At 63.8% G+C, this 19,226-nt stretch overlaps 5 protein-coding genes across 7 annotated transcripts; 4 read left to right on the plus strand and 1 right to left on the minus strand.

Moving 5' to 3' along the window:
- The first annotated feature begins 1,026 nt into the window (after positions 1-1,026).
- LOC139998910 (class II histocompatibility antigen, B-L beta chain-like) lies at positions 1,027-6,949 on the plus strand. Of its 2 annotated transcripts, none has more exons than XM_072024924.1 (6): positions 1,027-1,170; positions 1,631-1,894; positions 2,046-2,327; positions 2,434-2,540; positions 2,631-2,654; positions 2,815-3,067. In XM_072024924.1, exons 1-6 carry the CDS (start codon positions 1,080-1,082, stop codon positions 2,821-2,823), a joined length of 777 nt encoding a protein of 258 aa, XP_071881025.1. In that variant the 5' UTR covers positions 1,027-1,079; the 3' UTR covers positions 2,824-3,067. The 2 variants fall into 2 exon arrangements, with proteins under 2 accessions (XP_071881025.1, XP_071881024.1); XM_072024923.1 differs by lacking the exon at positions 2,815-3,067 and adding an exon at positions 6,835-6,949 and having other exon boundaries at positions 1,030-1,170.
- Positions 4,958-6,949, plus strand: LOC119718709 (class II histocompatibility antigen, B-L beta chain-like). Its single transcript, XM_072024922.1, has 6 exons — positions 4,958-5,117; positions 5,602-5,868; positions 6,044-6,325; positions 6,432-6,538; positions 6,630-6,653; positions 6,835-6,949. The coding sequence occupies exons 1-6, from the start codon at positions 5,027-5,029 to the stop codon at positions 6,841-6,843; spliced, it is 780 nt and encodes a 259-aa protein (XP_071881023.1). The 5' UTR covers positions 4,958-5,026; the 3' UTR covers positions 6,844-6,949.
- A 2,712-nt stretch (positions 6,950-9,661) lies between these two features.
- On the plus strand, positions 9,662-11,752 carry LOC119718708 (class II histocompatibility antigen, B-L beta chain-like). The gene is made up of 6 exons (XM_038187991.2): positions 9,662-9,821; positions 10,313-10,582; positions 10,758-11,039; positions 11,157-11,263; positions 11,354-11,377; positions 11,539-11,752. The coding sequence occupies exons 1-6, from the start codon at positions 9,731-9,733 to the stop codon at positions 11,545-11,547; spliced, it is 783 nt and encodes a 260-aa protein (XP_038043919.2). The 5' UTR covers positions 9,662-9,730; the 3' UTR covers positions 11,548-11,752.
- Positions 11,753-13,826: 2,074 nt separating this feature from the next.
- On the minus strand, positions 13,827-16,043 carry LOC119718711 (class II histocompatibility antigen, B-L beta chain-like). 2 transcript variants are annotated; one of them, XM_072024927.1, is made up of 6 exons: positions 15,884-16,043; positions 15,038-15,307; positions 14,581-14,862; positions 14,359-14,465; positions 14,245-14,268; positions 13,827-14,084 (listed from the first exon to the last, which is right to left on the minus strand). In XM_072024927.1, exons 1-6 carry the CDS (start codon positions 15,972-15,974, stop codon positions 14,076-14,078), a joined length of 783 nt encoding a protein of 260 aa, XP_071881028.1. In that variant the 5' UTR covers positions 15,975-16,043; the 3' UTR covers positions 13,827-14,075. The 2 variants fall into 2 exon arrangements, with proteins under 2 accessions (XP_071881028.1, XP_071881027.1); XM_072024926.1 differs by lacking the exon at positions 14,245-14,268.
- Positions 16,044-16,496: 453 nt separating this feature from the next.
- Positions 16,497-17,902, plus strand: LOC101804845 (HLA class II histocompatibility antigen, DR alpha chain). Its single transcript, NM_001310349.1, is given in 4 exon segments — positions 16,497-16,569; positions 16,933-17,190; positions 17,386-17,667; positions 17,748-17,902. Coding segments are annotated over 4 exon segments (768 nt in total).
- Positions 17,903-19,226: the final 1,324 nt, after the last annotated feature.

Consider the following 19,226-nt stretch of genomic DNA (forward strand, 5'->3'; position numbering starts at 1 on the left):
ACCATGTGGATATAGGACTAGAAGGTGTTTGGAGCAAATTTGCCGATAACACCAAACTTGGAGGAGTTGTGGATTCGGCTGAGGGTGGGAAGGCCTTGCGGAGGGATCTGGACAGATGGGAGAGCTGGGAGATCACCAACTGCATGCAGTTTAACAAGAGCAAGGCCACTGCGGCCTCACCTCAAGCACTGTGTGCTGTTCTGGGCACAACGGTACAAAAAGGATGTAAATCTGTTGGAGAGTGTCCAGAGAAGGGCCACAAAGACGGTGAAGGGCCTAGAGGGGAAAACGAATGAGGAGCGGCTGAGGGAACAGGGCCTGTTCAGCCTGGAGAAGAGGAGGATGAGGGGGGACATCATCATGGTCTACAATTTCCTCACAAGGGGGAGTGATGGGGCAGGAGCTGATATGTTCCTCTTAATTACCAGTGATAGGACCTGAGGGAATGGTGTCAAGCTGAGGCAGGGGAGGTTCAGGCTGGCCATCAGGAAGAGATTCTTCACTGAGAGGGTGGTCGCACACTGGAACAGGTTCCCCAAGGAAGAAGTCACTGCACTAAGCCTGCCTAAATTTAAGAAACCTTTGGACTGTGCGCTTAGTCACAAGGTCTGAATTTTTGGGTACTCCTGTGCGGTGCCAGGAGCTGGACTCGATGATCCTCCTGGGTCCCTTCCAACTCGGGATATTCCATCAGTCTATGATTCTGTTCCCCCGGGGCTCGGCCTCCTTGAGGTTTCCCACAACAAAGTGACCGGTGCTGTGGGCTGGGTGCCCGTGTCCCTTGCTGCTCCTCTCCTGTCCCGGGGCACTGGGACCCCACACCCCCACCAGTGCCTCTTGGTGCCCCCTGGGGGGTCGAAACCCCCTTCCCTCCCGGTTCTTGAGGTTCCTCCTCCAACACCTTTGTAGCTCGGGACAAGTGTCAGAGGGTGCCCTCTGGGGTCAGGTTCTGCCTGGTGACGGGTGATGCTGCGCAGCCCCGCTGCTCACTGGTTGTAACTGGGACGCCCAGTGCCAGCACTGGGTGGAGTCTTGCCTTGCCTGGGGTCCCGGCACCCCTCATCCTGTGCCCAGCAGCCATGGGGAGCGGCCGCATCCTGGGAGCTGGGGCTGTGCTGGTGGCACTGGTGGTGCTGGGAGCCCGCCCGGCTGGAGGCAAGGAGACCAAGGGTGAGCTCAGCCCCACGCCGTGGGGCAGGATCCCACGTGTGGCTGCTGGGGGGGAGGTGGGATGGGGGTGGTCCTCAGCCCTGGCACCTCCACATGGGGTGTGGGCATCCGCAGCCACTGCCTCGGCCTCTGCCCTGGAAGCCTGGGAGCAGACGGCTTTGGGAGGGCTCAGTGAGTTTGGAGGTGCTGCCCCCACTGTGGGGCTCTGTTGCGTCCTGGCTCCCTCCTCTGGGCTCCTTCCCTGTGTTCCCCCCATCTCTTGCCCCCAGGACCCTCCCTGGGAGCCCCTTGGCCTCTTCCCATCCCCAGCACGCGGGGCTCCAAGGACTCAGGGTCACGGCGTCGGTGTCAGAGTGGCTGGGAGGGGAATGGGGATGGGGAGGGGGCTCCAGTGCGTCTGCTGGGGGCTGAGGGCCTGGAAAGGGGGAGCAGGACCCCCTAACCTGCCCTGCCCATACAGGGTTCTTCCACTTAACGTCGGTGCATGAGTGTCACTACCTCAACGGCACTGAGCAGGTGAGATACCTGTACAGACACATCTACAACCAGCAGCAGAGAGCGCACTATGACAGCGACGTGGGGCATTATGTGGCTGACACGGAACTGGGCAAGCCTACAGCTGACTACTGGAACAGTCAGCCCGAAATAATGGAGCAGAGACGGGCTGCAGTAGACAACTGCCGGCACAACTACATTATGGCCTCTTTCACCGTGGACAGGAGAGGTGCGTGGACACGAGCCCAGGGCTGCTGCACCCTAGGGGCCAGGCACATCCTGGGGGGGCAGCGCATCCATCCCCGTCCCGCCTGGGGCAGCGGTGCAGGTGAGCGCTGGGCTCTCGCCGCCCGCGCCCAGCTCTCTCCCTCTCCCCGCAGTTGAGCCCAAGGTGAGGGTCTCTCCCATGCAGTCGAGCTCGCTGCCCCAGACCGACAGGCTGGCGTGCTACGTGACGGGCTTCTACCCCGCCGAGATCCAGGTGAAGTGGTTCAAGAACGGCCAGGAGGAGACGAAGCACGTGGTGTCCACGGACGTGATCCAGAACGGGGACTGGACCTACCAGGTGCTGGTGATGCTGGAAAGCACCCCGCAGCACGGGGACACCTACGAGTGCCACGTGCAGCACGCCAGCCTGAAAAGCCCCATCACCTATGAATGGGGTAAGGCCCTGGCCAATGCCTCCCGAGGGTCCCGAGCCCCCAGCCTGCTGCAGGAGGGGAGCGGGAGCACGGCCCCGGGCCTGAGCCCCCGCTCCTGTCCCCGCAGTGCTCCCAGCAGATGCCACCAGGGGCAAGATGCTGACGGGCGTCGGGGGCTTGGTGCTGGGGCTCATCTTCCTGGCGCTGGGGCTCTTCCTCTACGTGCGCAGAAAGGTGAGCGGCCGGGGCGCTGGGGGTGGCGTGGGGCTGGGGGGGCCATGGGGCACAGGACGGTGCCGCTGACCTGGTCTCGCTGTTTTGCAGGGCGCATCGCTCCCCCGGCTGCAGGTAACATCCCCCACCCGCGGCCCTGCTGCACCCTCCCCGTGCGGGCTGCTTCCCCTTGCCCCCTCCCAGCACCAGGGCAGCGTGGCCCTGGGGATTCATGGGGCACAGGGCTGGGGCGCTGCCCCCCACCCGCTGCTCACCCCCTGCTCTCTCCCCGCAGGGCTCCTGAAGCAGCTCCGGCTCCTGCACCTCGGCTCCTCCGTGCCCAGCACCGCCTCTGCCCCGTGCTCACCCGGCTCCTGCCCTCGACACCCGGTCCCGCAGCCCCACAGCCCTCTGCTGCTCCCTGGAGTCGTCCCCTGCCTTGATCCGTTCCCAGCCCGGCTGTTTCTGGGGACACGTGCCCGTGTCGTTCCTGCCCCATTCACTCCCCCACGCACACACATATAGGGTTGGGTTGAGACCTGTTGCCCCCGTGGCTCTTGGCCTCCTTGAGCCCTGTTACGGGCAGGCCTCAAAGGGTTGTAGGAAATGGGGCCACATCAGGCTGGTGGATGGTCAGTAGTGGGTGCCCCTCAGGCTCCATTTTAGGGCCAGTCCTCTTCAACGTCTTTATAAACCATGTGGATGTAGGACTAGAAGGTGTTTGGAGCAAATTTGCCGTTGACACCAAACTTGGAGGAGTTGTGGACTCGGCTGAGGGTGGGAAGGCCTTGGGAAAGGCCTTGCTGAGGGCCCCTGCCCCATTCATGCCCCTTTCACCCACACACACACACACACAGAGCCCCTATTCTCCTGGGGGCTCTTGAGCCCTGTTATCACAGTTACAGAATTATCTAGGTCGGAAGAGACCTCAAGATCATTGAGTCCAACCTCTGACCTAATACTAACAAGTCCTCCACTAAACCATATCGCTAAGTTCAACATCTAAATGTCTTTTAAAGACCTCCAGGGATGGTGAATCCACCACTTCCCTGGGCAGCCTGTTCCAGTGTCTAACAATCCTTTCAGTAAAGAAGTTCTTCCTAAGATCCAACCTCAAACTCCCCTGGTGCAACTTTACTCTGTTCCCCCTCGTTCGGTCACCAGGCTCGTGGGAGAACAGACCAACCCCCACCTCACTTCAGAATCCATTAAGGTTCCTGTGGATTGAGATAAGGTCGCCCCTGAGCCTCCTCTTCTCCAGGCTGAACAAGCCCAGCTCCTTCAGCCGCTCCTCGTAGGACTTGTTCTCCAGGCCCCTCACTAGCTTCGTCGCCCTTCTCTGGACCCGCTCAAGCACCTCCATGTCCTTCTTGTAGCGAGGGGCCCAAAACTGAACACAGTACTCGAGGTGCGGCCTCACCAGAGCCGAGTCCAGGGGGACGATCACCTCCCTAGCCCTGCTGGTCACACTGTTTCTGATACAAGCCAGGATGCCGTTGGCCTTCTTGGCCACCTGAGCACACTGCTGGCTCATATTCAGCCGACTGTCCACCATCACTCCCAGGTCCTTCTCTGCCTGGCAGCTCTCCAACCATTCCTCTCCCAGCCTGTAGCTCTGCTTGGGGTTATTGCGCCCCAGGTGCAGGACCCGGCACTTGGCCTTGTTGAACTTCATGCAGTTGACCTCAGCCCATCGGTGCAGCCTATCCAGATCCTCCTGCAGAGCTTTCCTACCCTTGAGCAGATCGACACACGCGCAGAGCTTGGTGTCATCTGCAGTCATCCACAAAGACACTGGAGGGCCTAGAGTGGAAAAGGTATGAGGAGCGGCTGAGGGAACAGGGCCTGTTCAGACAGGAGAAGAGGAGGATGAGGGGAGGCCTCATCGTGGTGCACAACTTCCTCACAACAGGGTGTGAAGGGGCAGGAGCTGATCTATTCCTCTTAATCACCAGTGACAGGACCCGAGGGAATGGTGTCAAGCTGAGGCAGGGGAGGTTCAGGCTGGCCATCAGGAAGAGATTCTTCACCGAGAGGGTGGTCGCACACTGGAACAGGCTTCCTGGGGAAGCTGGACTCGATGATCCTCCTGGGTTCCTTCCAACTCGGGATATTCCATCAGTCTATGATTCTGTTCCCCCGGGGCTCGGCCTCCTTGAGGTTTCCCACAGGGAAGTGACCGGTGCTGTGGGCTGGGTGCCCGTGTCCCTTGCTGCTCCTCTCCTGTCCCGGGGCACTGGGACCCCACACCCCCACCAGTGCCTCTTGGTGCCCCCTGGGGGGTCCAAAAACCCTTACCTCCCGGTTCTTGAGGTTCCTCCTCCAACACCTTTGTAGCTCGGGACAAGTGTCAGAGGGTGCCCTCTGGGGTCAGGTTCTGCCTGGTGACGGGTGATGCTGCGCAGCCCTGCTGCTCACTGGTTGTAACTGGGAGGCCCAGTGCCAGCACTGGGCGGAGTCTTGCCTTGCCTGGGGTCCCGGCACCCCTCATCCTGTGCCCAGCAGCCATGGGGAGCGGCCGCATCCTGGGAGCTGGGGCCGTGCTGGTGGCACTGGTGGTGCTGGGAGCCCGCCCGGCTGGAGGCGAGGAGACCAAGGGTGAGCTCAGCCCCACGCCGTGGGGCAGGATCCCACGTGTGGCTGCTGGGAGGGAGGTGGGTTGGGGGGGGGGTCCTCAGCCCTGGCACCACCACGCGGGGTGTGGGCATCCACAGCCACTGCCTCAGCCTCTGCCCTGGAAGCATGGGAGCAGAGGGCTTTGGGGGGGCTCAGGGAGCGGCGGGGGTACTGCCCCCACCCTGGGGCCCTGTTGCATCCTGGCTCCCTCCCTTGGGCTGCTTCCCTGTGCTCCCCCCATCTCTTGTCCCCTCGTGCCCCCAGAACCCTCCCCAGGAGCCCCTCGGCCTCTTCCCATCCCCAGCATGTGGGGCTCCAGGGGGTCAGGGTCACGGCATCGGTGTCACCTCGGTTTGGAGCGGAATGGGGATGGGGAGGGGGCTGGAAGGTGGGGAGGGGCCCCAGAGCATCTGCTGGGGAGCTGGGAAGGGGTAGTGGGACCCCCTAACCTGCCCTCCCCATACAGGGTTCTTCCACTACTTGACGGTGGATGAGTGTCACTACCTCAACGGCACCGAGCAAGTGAGATACCTGTACAGGGACATCTACAACCGGCAGCAGGACGTGCACTTTGACAGCAACGTGGGGCATTTTGTGGCTGACACGGAACTGGGCAAGCCGATAGCTGACTACTGGAACAATCAGCCCAAAATAATGGAGGACATGCGGGCTAGAGTAGACAGGTTCTGCCGATACAATTACTTTATGGCCTCTTTCACCGTGGACAGGAGAGGTGCGTGGACACGAGCCCGGGACTGGTGGGGCTGGGCGTCCTCTGCACCCTGGGGGCCAGGCACATCCCGGGGGGGCAGCGCATCCATCCCCGTCCTGCCCGGTGCCGGGGGCAGCGGTGCAGGTGAGCGCTGGGCTCTCGCCGCCCGCGCCCAGCTCTCTCCCTCTCCCCGCAGTTGAGCCCAAGGTGAGGGTCTCTCCCATGCAGTCGAGCTCGCTGCCCCAGACCGACAGGCTGGCGTGCTACGTGACGGGCTTCTACCCCGCCGAGATCCAGGTGAAGTGGTTCAAGAACGGCCAGGAGGAGACGAAGCACGTGGTGTCCACGGACGTGATCCAGAACGGGGACTGGACCTACCAGGTGCTGGTGATGCTGGAAAGCACCCCGCAGCACGGGGACACCTACGAGTGCCACGTGCAGCACGCCAGCCTGAAAAGCCCCATCACCTATGAATGGGGTAAGGCCCTGGCCAATGCCTCCCGAGGGTCCCGAGCCCCCAGCCTGCTGCAGGAGAGGAGCGGGAGCACGGCCCCGGGCCTGAGCCCCCGCTCCTGTCCCCGCAGTGCTCCCAGCGGATGCGGCCAGGGGCAAGATGCTGACGGGCGTCGGGGGCTTGGTGCTGGGGCTCATCTTCCTGGCGCTGGGGCTCTTCCTCTACGTGCGCAGAAAGGTGAGCGGCCGGGGTGCTGGGGGTGGCGTGGGTCTGGGGGGGCCGCGCTCTCCCCCCGCGCTGCCGCTGACCTGGTCTCACTGTGTTGCAGGGCGCATCGCTCCCCCAGCTGCAGGTAACGTCCCCCACCCGCGGCCCTGCTGCACCCTCCCCGTGCGGGCTGCTTCCCCTTGCCCCCTCCCAGCACCAGGGCAGCACCCCGGGGCCCACAGGCAGCGTGGCCCTGGGGGGCCGTGGGGCACCGGGCTGGGGCGCTGCCCCCCACCCACTGCTCACCCCCTGCTCTCTCCCCGCAGGGCTCCTGAAGCAGCTCCGGCTCCTGCGCCTCGGCTCCTCTGTGCCCAGCACCGCCTCTGCCCTGTGCTCGCCCGGCTCCTGCCCTCGAAACCCAGTCCCGCAGCCCCACAGCCCTCTGCTGCTCCCCGGGGTCGCCCCCTGCCTTGATCTGTTCCCAGCCCGGCTGTTTCTGGGGACACGTGCCCGTGTCGTTCCTGCCCCATTCACTCCCCCACGCACACACATATTGGGTTGTGTTGAGACCTGTTGCCCCCAGGGCTCTTGGCCTCTTTGAGCCCTGTTACGGGCAGGCCTCAAAGGGTTGTAGGAAATGGGGCCGCATCAGGCTGGCGGATGGTCAATAGTTGGGGCCCCTCAGGTTCCATTTTAGGGCCAGTCCTCTTCAATGTCTTTATAAACCATGTGGATGTAGGACTAGAAGGTGTTTGGAGCCAATTTGCTGACGACACCAAACTTGGAGGAGCTGTGGACTCGGCTGAGGATGGAAAGGCCTTGGGAAAGGCCTTGCTGAGGGCCCCTGCCCCATTCATGCCCCATTCACCACCCCACACACACACGGACCCCCTATTCTCCCCGGGGCTCTTGAGCCCTGTTATCGCAGAGTCACAGAATTATCTAGGTCGTAAGAGACCTCAAGATCATTGAGTCCAACCTCTGACCTAATACTAACAAGTCCTCCACTAAACCATATCGCTAAGCTCTACATCTAAACGTCTTTTAAAGACCTCCAGGGATGGTGACTCCACCTCTTCCCTGGGCAGCCTGTTCCAGTGTCTAACAACCCTCTCAGTAAAGAAGTTCTTCCTAACATCCAACCTAAACCACCCCTGGTGCAACTTTAGCCCGTTCCCCCTCGTTCTGTCACCAGGCTCGTGGGAGAACAGACCAACCCCCACCTCACTACAGCCTCCTTTAAGGTATCTGTAGAGAGCGATAAGGTTGCCCCTGAGCCGCCTTTTCTCCAGGCTGAACAAGCCCAGCTCCCTCAGCCGCTCCTCGTAGGACTTGTTCTCCAGGCCCCTCACCAGCTTCGTTGCCCTTCTCTGGACCCACTCAAGCACCTCCATGTCCTTCTTGTAGCGAGGGGCCCAAAACTGAACACAGTACTCGAGGTGCGGCCTCACCAGAGCCGAGTACAGGGGGACGATCACCTCCCTAGCCCTGCTGGTCACAGTGTTTCTGATACAAGCCAGGATGCCGTTGGCCTTCTTGGCCACCTGAGCACACTGCTGGCTCATATTCAGCCGACTGTCCACCATCACTCCCAGGTCCTTCTCTGCCTGGCAGCTCTCCAACCACTCATCTCCCAGCCTGTAGCTCTGCTTGGGGTTATTGCGCCCCAGGTGCAGGACCCGGCACTTGGCCTTGTTGAACTTCATGCAGTTGACCTCAGCCCATCGGTGCAGCCTATCCAGATCCTCCTGCAGAGCTTTCCTACCCTTGAGCAGATCGACACACGCGCATAACTTGGTGTCATCTGCAAACTTACTGAGGGTGCACTCGATCCCCTCATCCAGATCATCGATGAAGATATTAAAGAGGACCCGCCCCAGCACCAAGCCCTGGGGGACGCCACTAGTGACCGGCCTCCAACTGGATTTGACTCCATTCACCACGACTCTTTGGGCCCGCCTATCCAGCCAGTTTTTAACCCAACAAAGCGTGCGCCCGTCCAAGCCACGAGCAGCCAGTTTCTTGAGTTATGGGCAGGTCTGAAAGGGTCGTGAGAAACAGAGCTGCTTCAGGCTGGCGGATGGTCACTAGTGGGGTCCCCTCAGGCTCCATTTTAGGGCCAGTCCTCTTCAATGTCTTTATAAACCATGTGGATATAGGACTAGAAGGTGTTTGGAGCAAATTTGCCGATAACACCAAACTTGGAGGAGTTGTGGACTCGGCTGAGGGTGGGCAGGCCTTGCGGAGGGATCTGGACAGATGGGAGAGCTGGGCGATCAGCAACTGCATGCAGTTTAACAAGAGCAAGGCCACTGCGGCCTCACCTCAAGCACTGTGTGCTGTTCTGGGCACCACGGTACAAAAAGGATGTAAATCTGTTGGAGAGTGTCCAGAGAAGGGCCACAAAGACGGTGAAGGGCCTAGAGGCGAAGATGTATGAGGAGAGGCAGAGGTCACTTGGCCTGTTCAGCCGGGAGAAGAGGAGGCTGAGGGGAGGCCTCATCGCGGTCTACAATTTCCTCACAAGGGGGAGTGATGGGGCAGGCATCGATCTCTTCTCTTTAGTCACCAGTGATAGGACCTGAGGGAATGGTGTCAAGCTGAGGCAGGGGAGGTTCAGGCTGGCCATCAGGAAGAGGTTATTCACCGAGAGGGTGGTCGCACACTGGAACAGGCTCCCCAGTGAAGCAGTCACCGCACCAAGCCTGTCGGAGTTCAAGAAGTGTTTGGACTGGGCACCTAGTCACAGGGTCTTCATTTTGGGTAGACCTGTGCGGTGCCAGGAGCTGGACTCGATGATCCTCCTGGGTTCCTTCCAACTCGGGATATTCCATCAGTCTATGATTCTGTTCCCCCGGGGCTCGGCCTCCTTGAGGTTTCCCACAGGGAAGTGACCGGTGCTGTGGGCTGGGTGCCCGTGTCCCTTGCTGCTCCTCTCCTGTCCCGGGGCACTGGGACCCCACACCCCCACCAGTGCCTCTTGGTGCCCCCTGGGGGGTCCAAAAACCCTTACCTCCCGGTTCTTGAGGTTCCTCCTCCAACACCTTTGTAGCTCGGGACAAGTGTCAGAGGGTGCCCTCTGGGGTCAGGTTCTGCCTGGTGACGGGTGATGCTGCGCAGCCCCGCTGCTCACTGGTTGTAACTGGGAGGCCCAGTGCCAGCACTGGGTGGAGTCTTGCCTTGCCTGGGGTCCCGGCACCCCTCATCCTGTGCCCAGCAGCCATGGGGAGCGGCCGCATCCTGGGAGCTGGGGCCGTGCTGGTGGCACTGGTGGTGCTGGGAGCCCGCCCGGCTGGAGGCGAGGAGACCAAGGGTGAGCTCAGCCCCACGCCGTGGGGCAGGATCCCACGTGTGGCGGCTGGGGGGGAGGTGGGATGGGGGGGGGCCCTCGGCCCTGGCACCGCCACGCGGGGTGTGGGCATCCGCAGCGACTGCCTCGGCCTCTGCCCTGGAAGCATGGGAGCAGAGGGCTTTGGGGGGGAGGGGGGTCTCAGTGAGTTTGGAGGTGCTGCCCCCACCCTGGGGCTCTGTTGAGTCCTGGCTCCCTCCTCTGGGCTCCTTCCCTGCGCTCCCGCCATCTGCTGTCCCCTCCTGCCCCCAGGACCCTCCCTGGGAGCCCCTTGGTCTATTCCCTTCCCCAGCACGTGGGGCTCCAAGGCCTCAGGGTCACGGCGTCGGTGTCACTGCAGATGGGAGGGGAGTGGGGATGGGGAGGGGACTGGAGGGTGGGGAGGGGGCTCCAGGGCATCTGCTGGGGGCCTGGGAAAAGGGACCAGGACCGCTTAACATGCCCTGCCCATACAGGGTTCTTCCAGGAGATGGTGGCGTTTGAGTGTCACTACCTCAATGGCACTGAGCGGGTGAGGTATCTTGTGAGGGTCATCTACAACCGGCAGCAGAGAGCGCACTTTGACAGCGACGTGGGGCATTATGTGGCTGACACGGAACTGGGCAAGCCTTCAGCTGACTACTGGAACAGTCAGCCCGAAGTACTGGAGCGCAAACGGGCTGAAGTAGACAGGTTCTGCCGGCACAACTATGAGGTGAACGAAGGTTTCACAGTGGACAGGAGAGGTGCGTGGACACGAGCCCGGGGCTGGTGGGGCTGGGCGTCCTCTGCACCCTGGGGGCCAGGCACATCCCGGGGGGGCAGCGCATCCATCCCCGTCCCGCCCGGTGCCGGGGGCAGCGGTGCAGGTGAGTGCTGGGCTCTCGCCGCCCGCGCCCAGCTCTCTCCCTCTCCCCGCAGTTGAGCCCAAGGTGAGGGTCTCTCCCATGCAGTCGAGCTCGCTGCCCCAGACCGACAGGCTGGCGTGCTACGTGACGGGCTTCTACCCCGCCGAGATCCAGGTGAAGTGGTTCAAGAACGGCCAGGAGGAGACGAAGCACGTGGTGTCCACGGACGTGATCCAGAACGGGGACTGGACCTACCAGGTGCTGGTGATGCTGGAAAGCACCCCGCAGCACGGCGACACCTACGAGTGCCACGTGCAGCACGCCAGCCTGAAAAGCCCCATCACCCATGAATGGGGTAAGGCCCTGGCCAACGCCTCCTGGGGGCGTCCCGGGGGTCCCGAGCCCCCACCCTGCTGCAGGAGGGGAGCGGGAGCACGGCCCCGGGCCTGAGCCCCCGCTCCTGTCCCCGCAGTGCTCCCAGCGGATGCCGCCAGGGGCAAGATGCTGACGGGCGTCGGGGGCTTGGTGCTGGGGCTCATCTTCCTGGCGCTGGGGCTCTTCCTCTACGTGCGCAGAAAGGTGAGCGGCTAGGGCGCTGGGGGTGGCGTGGGGCTGGGGGGGCCATGGGGCACAGGACGGTGCCGCTGACCTGGTCTTGCTGTGTTGCAGGGCGCATCGCTCCCCCGGCTGCAGGTAACGTCCCCCACCCGCGGCCCTGCTGCACCCTCCCCGTGCGGGCTGCTTCCCCTTGCCCCCCTACCACCACCAGGGCAGCGCGGCCCTGGGGGGCCGTGGGGCACAGGGCTGGGGCGCTGCCCCCCACCCGCTGCTCACCCCCTGCTCTCTCCCCGCAGGGCTCCTGAAGCAGCTCCGGCTCCTGCGCCTCGGCTCCTCCGTGCCCAGCACCGCCTCTGCCCCGTGCTCGCCCAGCTCCTGACCTCGATACTCTGTCCCGCATCCCCATAGCCCTCTGATGCTCCCTATCATCGCCCCCTCCCTTGCTCCTGTCCCATTTCAGCTTGGCATGGGCCATTGGGAGCCCCAAATAAAGTGTCCCAGTGCCCTGCGTCCCTGCTGCTGTGGGAATGGTGGGGCAGGGGTGGGCACCGCCATCCCTGCACACGCGGCTCCAAAGCCTTGGTGGGGATGGGGCTGCATGTGAGCCAGCAGCCTGCTCAGGTGGCCAAGAAGAACACCAGCATCCTGGGTTGTGTCAGAAATTGCGTGGCCAGGAGGATTAGAAAGAACATGGGCTCATCATCAAGGAGTGTAGTGCTAGGACTACGGGAAACGTTTTTAAACTAAAAGAGGGCAGGTTTAGATATAGGAGGAAATTCTTTCCTGGAGGTGTTCAAGGCCAGGCTGGATTGGGCTCTGGGCAACCGGGTCTGGTGGGAGGTGTCCCTGCCCATGGCAGGGGGGTTGGAATTTTACAATCTTTAAGGTCCCTATCAACCCAAAACATTTTGTGATATGTTGTCCAAGACAGTATCAAATGATTTGGACAAGTCTCGGTAGATGAAGTTAGTTGCTCGTCCCTTATCCACCAATTCTGTCACTCTCATTGAAGGTCACCAAGTCAGTCAGGAATATTTGCCCTTAGTGAAGCCCCGCTGGCTGTCACCAGTTGCCTGGTGACAAAAAAATGGGGGTTAGGTTTCCCCTTTTCCATTCGCTGGGGACTTCGCCAGTCTGCCATGACTTTTTGGCGGTGATGGGTATTGTCTTAGGAACTACCCAGTCATTCGTTTCTCCAGCTCTTCATCCAACCAACCATAAGTCTTTCACTCCATCCACCACATCCATCTATCTTCCATCCCATCCCATCCATCCACCCACGTGTCCATCTAACCCTTCAATCAGACATCCAGTCCATGGTCCAGTCAGCGTCCAAGGAGCCACCGGGGCTGCTGATGCCCTGCTGTGCTGTCCGTCCAGCAGATTTGAGGGAAGCACCCCGTGAGAAGCAGAGCCTGTGGGCGTGAGGCTGCTCCTCTGTCTGCAGAGGGCATCCTCCGCTTCTCCTGCTCCGCTACGGGCACCTTCAGCTGCCCTCCCATTTCCCCAAACCCACCCCGTCCCGGGGGGGCTCCTCCTCCAAAGGAGCTCCACACACTGTGGCTGCCCTTGGCCGCAGCCCTCCAGACCCTTCAGACACCAGAGTGGGGGCAGCAGGCAGAGGAACGGGGCAGTTCCTGCAGTGCCTCCAAGGGGTCAGGGTAACGGCGTTGGTGTCACCGCGGCTGGTAGGGGAGTGGGCAGGAGGATTGGGCTCCAAGGGCGTCTGTAAGGGGGTCCGGGGGACTGGGAAGGGGAAGGACCCCCTGCCCTCCCTGCCCACGCAGGGTTCTTCCAGTTCCACCTCCAGCTGCAGTGTCACTTCCCCACCACCACCGAGTGGGTGACGCTGCCGGAGCGCTCCGGCAGCGAGGGGCAGCAGGACAAGCGCCGTGGCCACGACCTGTGGCGTGCGAGAGCCGTGGGCTACTCACGTCCTCCTACCAGCCTTCACTCCCCCAACACCCAGGGTGCCACGGTGGCCCCACGCCCCTCGTCCCCTCTGTCCTCAGCCCCGACTACCCCCTGAGGCTGTTCCTCGGCACCCCCCGTGCTGCCTGGCGGAGCAACGGTGCTTGGGGGCAGCCCAGTGTCACTGGAGCCCCGTTGTCGCCACTTTGTGGGGTGCTCGGCCCCAAAATGCAGGGCTGTGGGGACTGGGGGGTCTGGGGGGAGCACAGTGGGACCTGGGTGGGACGGTGGCGTGACCCCCGGGGTACCGTGTGGGGGTGCTGGGTGGTCCAGGGGTGCTGCGGAGTGTCCCAGCCTGGCGACCAGTTTGTGGCTGGACCAGGGGAGCAGCAGGCTCTGGTGGGGCCGTGTTGGGGCTCAGGGTGGGGAGAGGGGTCCCTGAGGGAGATGGATGGGTGCCCCAGCTCCCAGACCCCAAAAGCCCTGCCCAGGACCCTCGCACCCCGCGCCCATCCCCAACACCCAGAGGCAGCAGGACGCTGGCTCTGCCACCAGCCCCCCTTCCACAGGACGCTGCCTTCACCCCTTTACTCAGCAGCCCCCCCGGGCTCTGAAGACCCAGATGCCAAGCAGCCCCATCCCCCCCAAGGCTTTGGAGCCGCGTGCACGGGAATGGCGGTGCCCGCCCCTGCCCCACCATCCCCACAGCAGCAGGGACGCAGGGCACTGGGACACTTTATTTGGGGCTCCCAGTGGCCCCAGCCAAGCCGGACTGGGATGGGAGCGAGGGAGGGGGTGACCATGGGGAGCAGCAGAGGGCTGTGGGGCTGCGGGACCGGGTATCGAGGGCAGGAGCCGGGCAAGCACAGGGCAGAGGCGGTGCTGGGCATGGAGGAGCCAAGGCGCAGGAGCCGGAGCTGCTTCAGGAGCCCTGCGGGGAGAGAGCAGGGGGTGAGCAGCGGGTGGGGGGCAGCGCCCCAGCCCTGTGCCCCACGGCCCCCCAGGGCCGCGCTGCCCTGGTGCTGGGAGGGGGCAAGGGGAAGCAGCCCGCATGGGGAGGGTGCAGCAGGGCCGCAGGTGGGGGGCGTTACCTGCAGCCGGGGGAGCGATGCGCCCTGCAACACAGCGAGACCAGGTCAGCGGCACCGTCCTGTGCCCCATGGCCCCCCCAGCCCCACGCCACCCCCAGCGCCCCGGCCGCTCACCTTTCTGCGCACGTAGAGGAAGAGCCCCAGCGCCAGGAAGATGAGCCCCAGCACCAAGCCCCCGACGCCCGTCAGCATCTTGCCCCTGGCGGCATCCGCTGGGAGCACTGCGGGGACAGGAGCAGGGGCTCAGGCCCGGGGCCGTGCTCCCGCTCCCCTCCTGCAGCAGGGTGGGGGCTCGGGACCCCCGGGATGCCCCCAGGAGGCGGGGTGGGGCCTTACCCCATTCATAGGTGATGGGGCTTTTCAGGCTGGCGTGCTGCACGTGGCACTCGTAGGTGTCCCCGTGCTGCGGGGTGCTTTCCAGCATCACCAGCACCTGGTAGGTCCAGTCCCCGTTCTGGATCACGTCCGTGGACACCACGTGCTTCGTCTCCTCCTGGCCGTTCTTGAACCACTTCACCTGGATCTCGGCGGGGTAGAAGCCCGTCACGTAGCACGCCAGCCTGTCGGTCTGGGGCAGCGAGCTCGACTGCATGGGAGAGACCCTCACCTTGGGCTCAACTGCGGGGAGAGGGAGAGAGCTGGGCGCGGGCGGCGAGAGCCCAGCGCTCACCTGCACCGCTGCCCCCGGCACCGGGCGGGACGGGGATGGATGCGCTGCCCCCCCGGGATGTGCCTGGCCCCCAGGGTGCAGAGGACGCCCAGCCCCACCAGCCCCGGGCTCGTGTCCACGCACCTCTCCTGTTCAGGATGAAATCTTCCAACACCTCATAGTTGTGCCGGCAGACAGTGTCTACTTGAGCCTGTAACTGCTCCAGTTTTTCGGTCTGACTGTTCCAATTGTCAGCATCAGGCTTGGCCAGTTCCGTGTCAGCCACAAAACGCCCCAGGTCGCTGTCAAAGTGCAGTAACTGCTGCCGGTTGTAGATGACCCTCATCAGAAGCCTCACCCGCTCGGTGCCGTTGTGGTACTGACACTCAAACACCACCATCTGCTGGAAGAACTCTGTACGGGCAGGGCAGGTTAGGGGGTCCCACACCCCCTTCCCAGTTACCCAGCAGACGCCCTGGAGCCCCCTCCCCAACCTCCAGCCCCCTCCCCATCCCCACTCCCCTCCCAGCCGCGGTCACACCGACACCATGACCCTGACGCACTGGAGCCCGACATGCTGGGGATGGGGAAGAGGCCGAGGGGCTACTGGGGAGGGTTCTGGAGGCAGGAGGGGACAGGAGATGGCTCCCCCTGGAGCCACACGTGCTGGGGACGGGAAGAGGCTGAGGGGCTCCTGGGGAGGGTGCTGGGGGCAGGAGGGGACAGGAGATGGGGGGAGCGCAGGGAAGGAGCCCAGAGGAGGGAGTCAGGACGCAATAGAGCCCCAGGGTGGGGGCAGCACCCCCGCAGCTCCCTGAGACCCCCCCACAAAGCCCTCTGCTGCCAGGCTTCCAGGGCAGAGGCCGAGGCAGTCGCTGCGGATGCCCACACCCCATGTGGCAGTGCCAGGGCCGAGGGTCCCCCCCCATCCCACCTCCCCCCCAGCAGCCACACGTGGGATCCTGCCCCACGGCGTGGGGCTGAGCTCACCCTTGGCCTCCTCGCCTCCAGCCGGGTGGGCTCCCAGCACCACCAGTGCCACCAGCACGGCCCCAGCTCCCAGGATGCGGCCGCTCCCCATGGCTGCTGGGCACAGGATGAGGGGTGCCGGGACCCCAGGCAAGGCAAGGCTCTGCCCAGTGCTGGGACTGGGCGTCCCAGTTACAACCAGTGAGCAGCAGGGCTGGGCAGCATCACCCGTCACCAGGCAGAACCTTTCCCCGCAGGACTCCCTCTGACACTTGTCCAACACCACAGACGTGTTCCAGTAGCGACCCCAGGGAGCAATCAGCTGAGCCCAGACCACAGTGGGGCTCCCCCCTTGTCTCCCCCTCTCCCCTATGCTCCCCTCCAGGTCCCTGCACTCCCCCAGCCCCACGGGGTGCCCCCTCAGCACCCTGCACAGTGTCCGTCAGTCTGTCTGTCGTGCAGGGTGCTCGGCGCTGGTGCTCTGCCTGGGAACAGCTGAGTCAACCCTGGGGCACCCGGCTATTGGCTCGGGAGTTGGGGGGAGCCCCCGGGCACGGGGCCCCCAGCACTGGGCTCCCCATCCCCAGTGACGCTCGCCCTTCGCTCGCACCCACTGCCCGGTGTCACAGAGGTGATGGCCACAGGACCGAGCGTCCCACTGGTGCTGCTGGCCGTGCTGGCCCTGCAGGGCTCGGGGGCCGTGAAAGGTGCGTGTCGGGGGGGACATGGCTGGGGAATGGGGGGTCCCGGAGCCACAGCGGAGCAGGGGGGTGTCGGTGCTGCTGTAAGGGCTGGGAGTGGGGAGCTGTGGCCCCGCAGATGTAAGGGAGCAGGGTGGGCTGCTAAGGGGGGGCTGGGGGACAAAGGGACGCGTTTGGGGCCACGGCACCTCCTGCCCGAGTCCTGGGGCTGCCGGGACCACCACCCTAGCCCGTGGTGTTCCTGGGGACCGAGCTGGGTCCCCACAACCTGTCACTGCCCCCAGCCCCAGGCGGTGAAGAGCCCGGGGAGCTCTTGGTGGGCTCAGGCAGTGGGAGGGGGGGCTGCCACTCATGCCTGTCCCTTCCCAGTGGGCCACGTGCTGATGCAGACTGAATTCTACCAGCGGGACGAGACGCGGAACAGAGAGGGCGGCCAGTTCATGTTCGATTTCGACGGGGATGAGATCTTCCATGTGGACCTGGAGAAGTCGGAGACCATCTGGCGCCTGCCCATCTTCACCACCTTTACCAGCTTCGAGGCCCAGGGAGCCCTGCAGAACATTGCCGTGGACAAGCAGAACATGGAGATAATGATGAAGAGGTCCAACCGCTCGCAGGGCACCATCGGTAACAACCCGGCCACGGCACGGCTTCTCCCTGCACCCAAGCTGTGGGCAGCAGTGGGGAGCGCAGCCCCCAGGCTGTGCCCCGAGCTGTGTGCGGGGTCCCCCTGGGTGGCACCGGGGCACAAAGGGTCCTCTCTGTGGGGCCAGAAGCTGGGCTGAGCCCGCACTGCACTGAGCCCTTCTCCACCTCCTCCAGCGCCACCCGAGGTGACGGTGTTCTCCGAGGACCCCGTGGAGCTGGGGGATCCCAACATCCTCATCTGCTACGTGGACAAGTTCTGGCCGTCCGTCATCACCATCACCTGGATGAAGAACGGGCAGGAGGTGACGGAGGGCGTCTCCGAGACCGTCTTCTACCGCCAGGCAGACAACGGCTTCTACAAGTTCTCCTACCTGCCCTTCATCCCCACGCGGGGCGACTACTACGACTGCCGTGTGGAGCACTGGGGGCTGCGCGACCCGCTGATGACGCACTGGGGTGAGGATGGGACTCTCCCCTCGCCCTCGCCTGTGGTGGGGGGCTCGGTTCCCCGTCCTCACCCCCCTGTCCCTTCGCAGAGCCCCAGGTGCCCCTCCCCGTCTCCGAGAGCACCGAGACCCTGGTGTGCGCCCTGGGCCTGGCCGTGGGCATCGTCGGCATCGTCGTGGGCACCATCCTCATCATCAAGGCCATGAAGATGAACAACGCCCGCAACCAGCGGGGCCTCTTGTGAGGAGGCAGAGGCCGGGCCTCCCCCCAGCCGGACCCTGTGCCCCTTCAGCCACCCCCTTGCTTCAGCCCCCCCTCCCCCCGCCAAGAGCTGCTCGCTCCTGTGCCCCACGTCGGTTCCGCGCCTCCCCAGCGCTTCCTTCTCCTGCACATGCTGCATGAAGACGCCCCTCAGGCTGCTCCGGGGTGGCTGAATTCCCACCCCACAATGGGATGGGGGTGAGCAGAGGTAGCCCCCGGGGCCACCCCGAGTTGCCCGCTGTCAGGGGATGTCACCGCACCGCCTGCGCTGGTCCCAGCATCCAGCACGCACCACGTCTCCTCCTCGCCCAGATGCGGGGGTCTCTTTTGTGGGAGACCTTTGGGGTGAGCGGGGGAGGGTCCTGCCCCCCAGCTTCCCCCTGGCACCCAGTTCCATGCCCGCCACTCCTCCTCTGCTGTTCTGACACTGCAATAAAGTGGATTGGGGTTGATCCTGCTGCGCGACCCTCACCGCGCGTCCATTCTCCGCACTGCGGCCGCACTAGCTCCTTGGTCATCTGTTGGGGGGGAGATCTATGGGGTGAGGGGGGGGGGGTCTCAAGTGTGGGGCAGGGCTTCTGGGTTCTCCTGGTGGTGGGATCTTGGCACCTCTAGGGTGGGCTTCCAGGAGGAAGACCCCACTGATGGCTCCCGGGGGGTCGCAGGCACCCCGACCATGGGCAGGGGGTTCCCTCCTGTATCTGTCAGGGAGGTCCTGGGGGGAACAGGGGGCATGGGGGAGCCCACGGGCACGAGGGAAGTAAAGCTGGACCTTGCCCTCAGCCAGACCAGTTCCCCCAGCAGCCGCTCTGCCTGGTAACTGGTGACACCAGTGCTCAGGGGAAAACAGACTGGGAGCTGTGGAGGAGGCTCTGAGGAGCAGAGAAGGAGCAAATCCTTCCCGGGGAGGGGAGGCACCGTGGTCAAGGCAGCAGAGCAGCAGCGGCTCGGGGCTGCTTCCTTCCCCCCCTGGGGGCAGAAGGGGAAGGAGCAGCGGGAACAGAAAGCGGACGGCGTGCGGCGGGGAGGATGTGAAACCCCCACGGCCTCGCACGCGGGGAGCACGCTGGGGTCACGCGGGGATCCGAGCCCCCCTGGGTGGGCAGCGCAGGAAGGGGGAGGGCTGTGGGGCAGAGCCCGAATAAAAACTAGCTGGAAATAGGTATTTCTAGGAGGATAAATTCAGTAGTGGCCGCAGCCAAGTGCAGACCTGTGGTGTCGCACAGCAGCTACTGGGGACCAGTTAAAAATACCAACGGGGATGGAGGCAGGGACTGGACAGGACTCAGAGCCCCACGGGGGCAAAA

Source organism: Anas platyrhynchos, chromosome 17 (genome assembly GCF_047663525.1).
Source record: "Anas platyrhynchos isolate ZD024472 breed Pekin duck chromosome 17, IASCAAS_PekinDuck_T2T, whole genome shotgun sequence".
Classification (NCBI taxonomy): domain Eukaryota; kingdom Metazoa; phylum Chordata; class Aves; order Anseriformes; family Anatidae; genus Anas; species Anas platyrhynchos.

Bases quoted from the DNA above. Each gene is read 5' to 3' on its own strand.
- LOC139998910 (XM_072024924.1), top strand. From the start codon at position 1,080: ATGGGGAGCGGCCGCATCCTGGGAGCTGGGGCTGTGCTGGTGGCACTG. The intron at 1,171-1,630 runs GTGAGCTCAGCC...CTGCCCATACAG, and splicing joins TGGAGGCAAGGAGACCAAGG to GGTTCTTCCACTTAACGTCG. The intron at 1,895-2,045 runs GTGCGTGGACAC...CTCTCCCCGCAG, and splicing joins TTTCACCGTGGACAGGAGAG to TTGAGCCCAAGGTGAGGGTC.
- LOC119718709 (XM_072024922.1), top strand. From the start codon at position 5,027: ATGGGGAGCGGCCGCATCCTGGGAGCTGGGGCCGTGCTGGTGGCACTG. The intron at 5,118-5,601 runs GTGAGCTCAGCC...CTCCCCATACAG, and splicing joins TGGAGGCGAGGAGACCAAGG to GGTTCTTCCACTACTTGACG. The intron at 5,869-6,043 runs GTGCGTGGACAC...CTCTCCCCGCAG, and splicing joins TTTCACCGTGGACAGGAGAG to TTGAGCCCAAGGTGAGGGTC.
- LOC119718708 (XM_038187991.2), top strand. From the start codon at position 9,731: ATGGGGAGCGGCCGCATCCTGGGAGCTGGGGCCGTGCTGGTGGCACTG. The intron at 9,822-10,312 runs GTGAGCTCAGCC...CTGCCCATACAG, and splicing joins TGGAGGCGAGGAGACCAAGG to GGTTCTTCCAGGAGATGGTG. The intron at 11,040-11,156 runs GTAAGGCCCTGG...CTGTCCCCGCAG, and splicing joins CCCCATCACCCATGAATGGG to TGCTCCCAGCGGATGCCGCC.
- LOC119718711 (XM_072024927.1), bottom strand. From the start codon at position 15,974: ATGGGGAGCGGCCGCATCCTGGGAGCTGGGGCCGTGCTGGTGGCACTG. The intron at 14,863-15,037 runs GTGCGTGGACAC...CTCTCCCCGCAG, and splicing joins TTTCATCCTGAACAGGAGAG to TTGAGCCCAAGGTGAGGGTC. The intron at 14,269-14,358 runs GTGAGCGGCCGG...GCTGTGTTGCAG, and splicing joins TCCTCTACGTGCGCAGAAAG to GGCGCATCGCTCCCCCGGCT.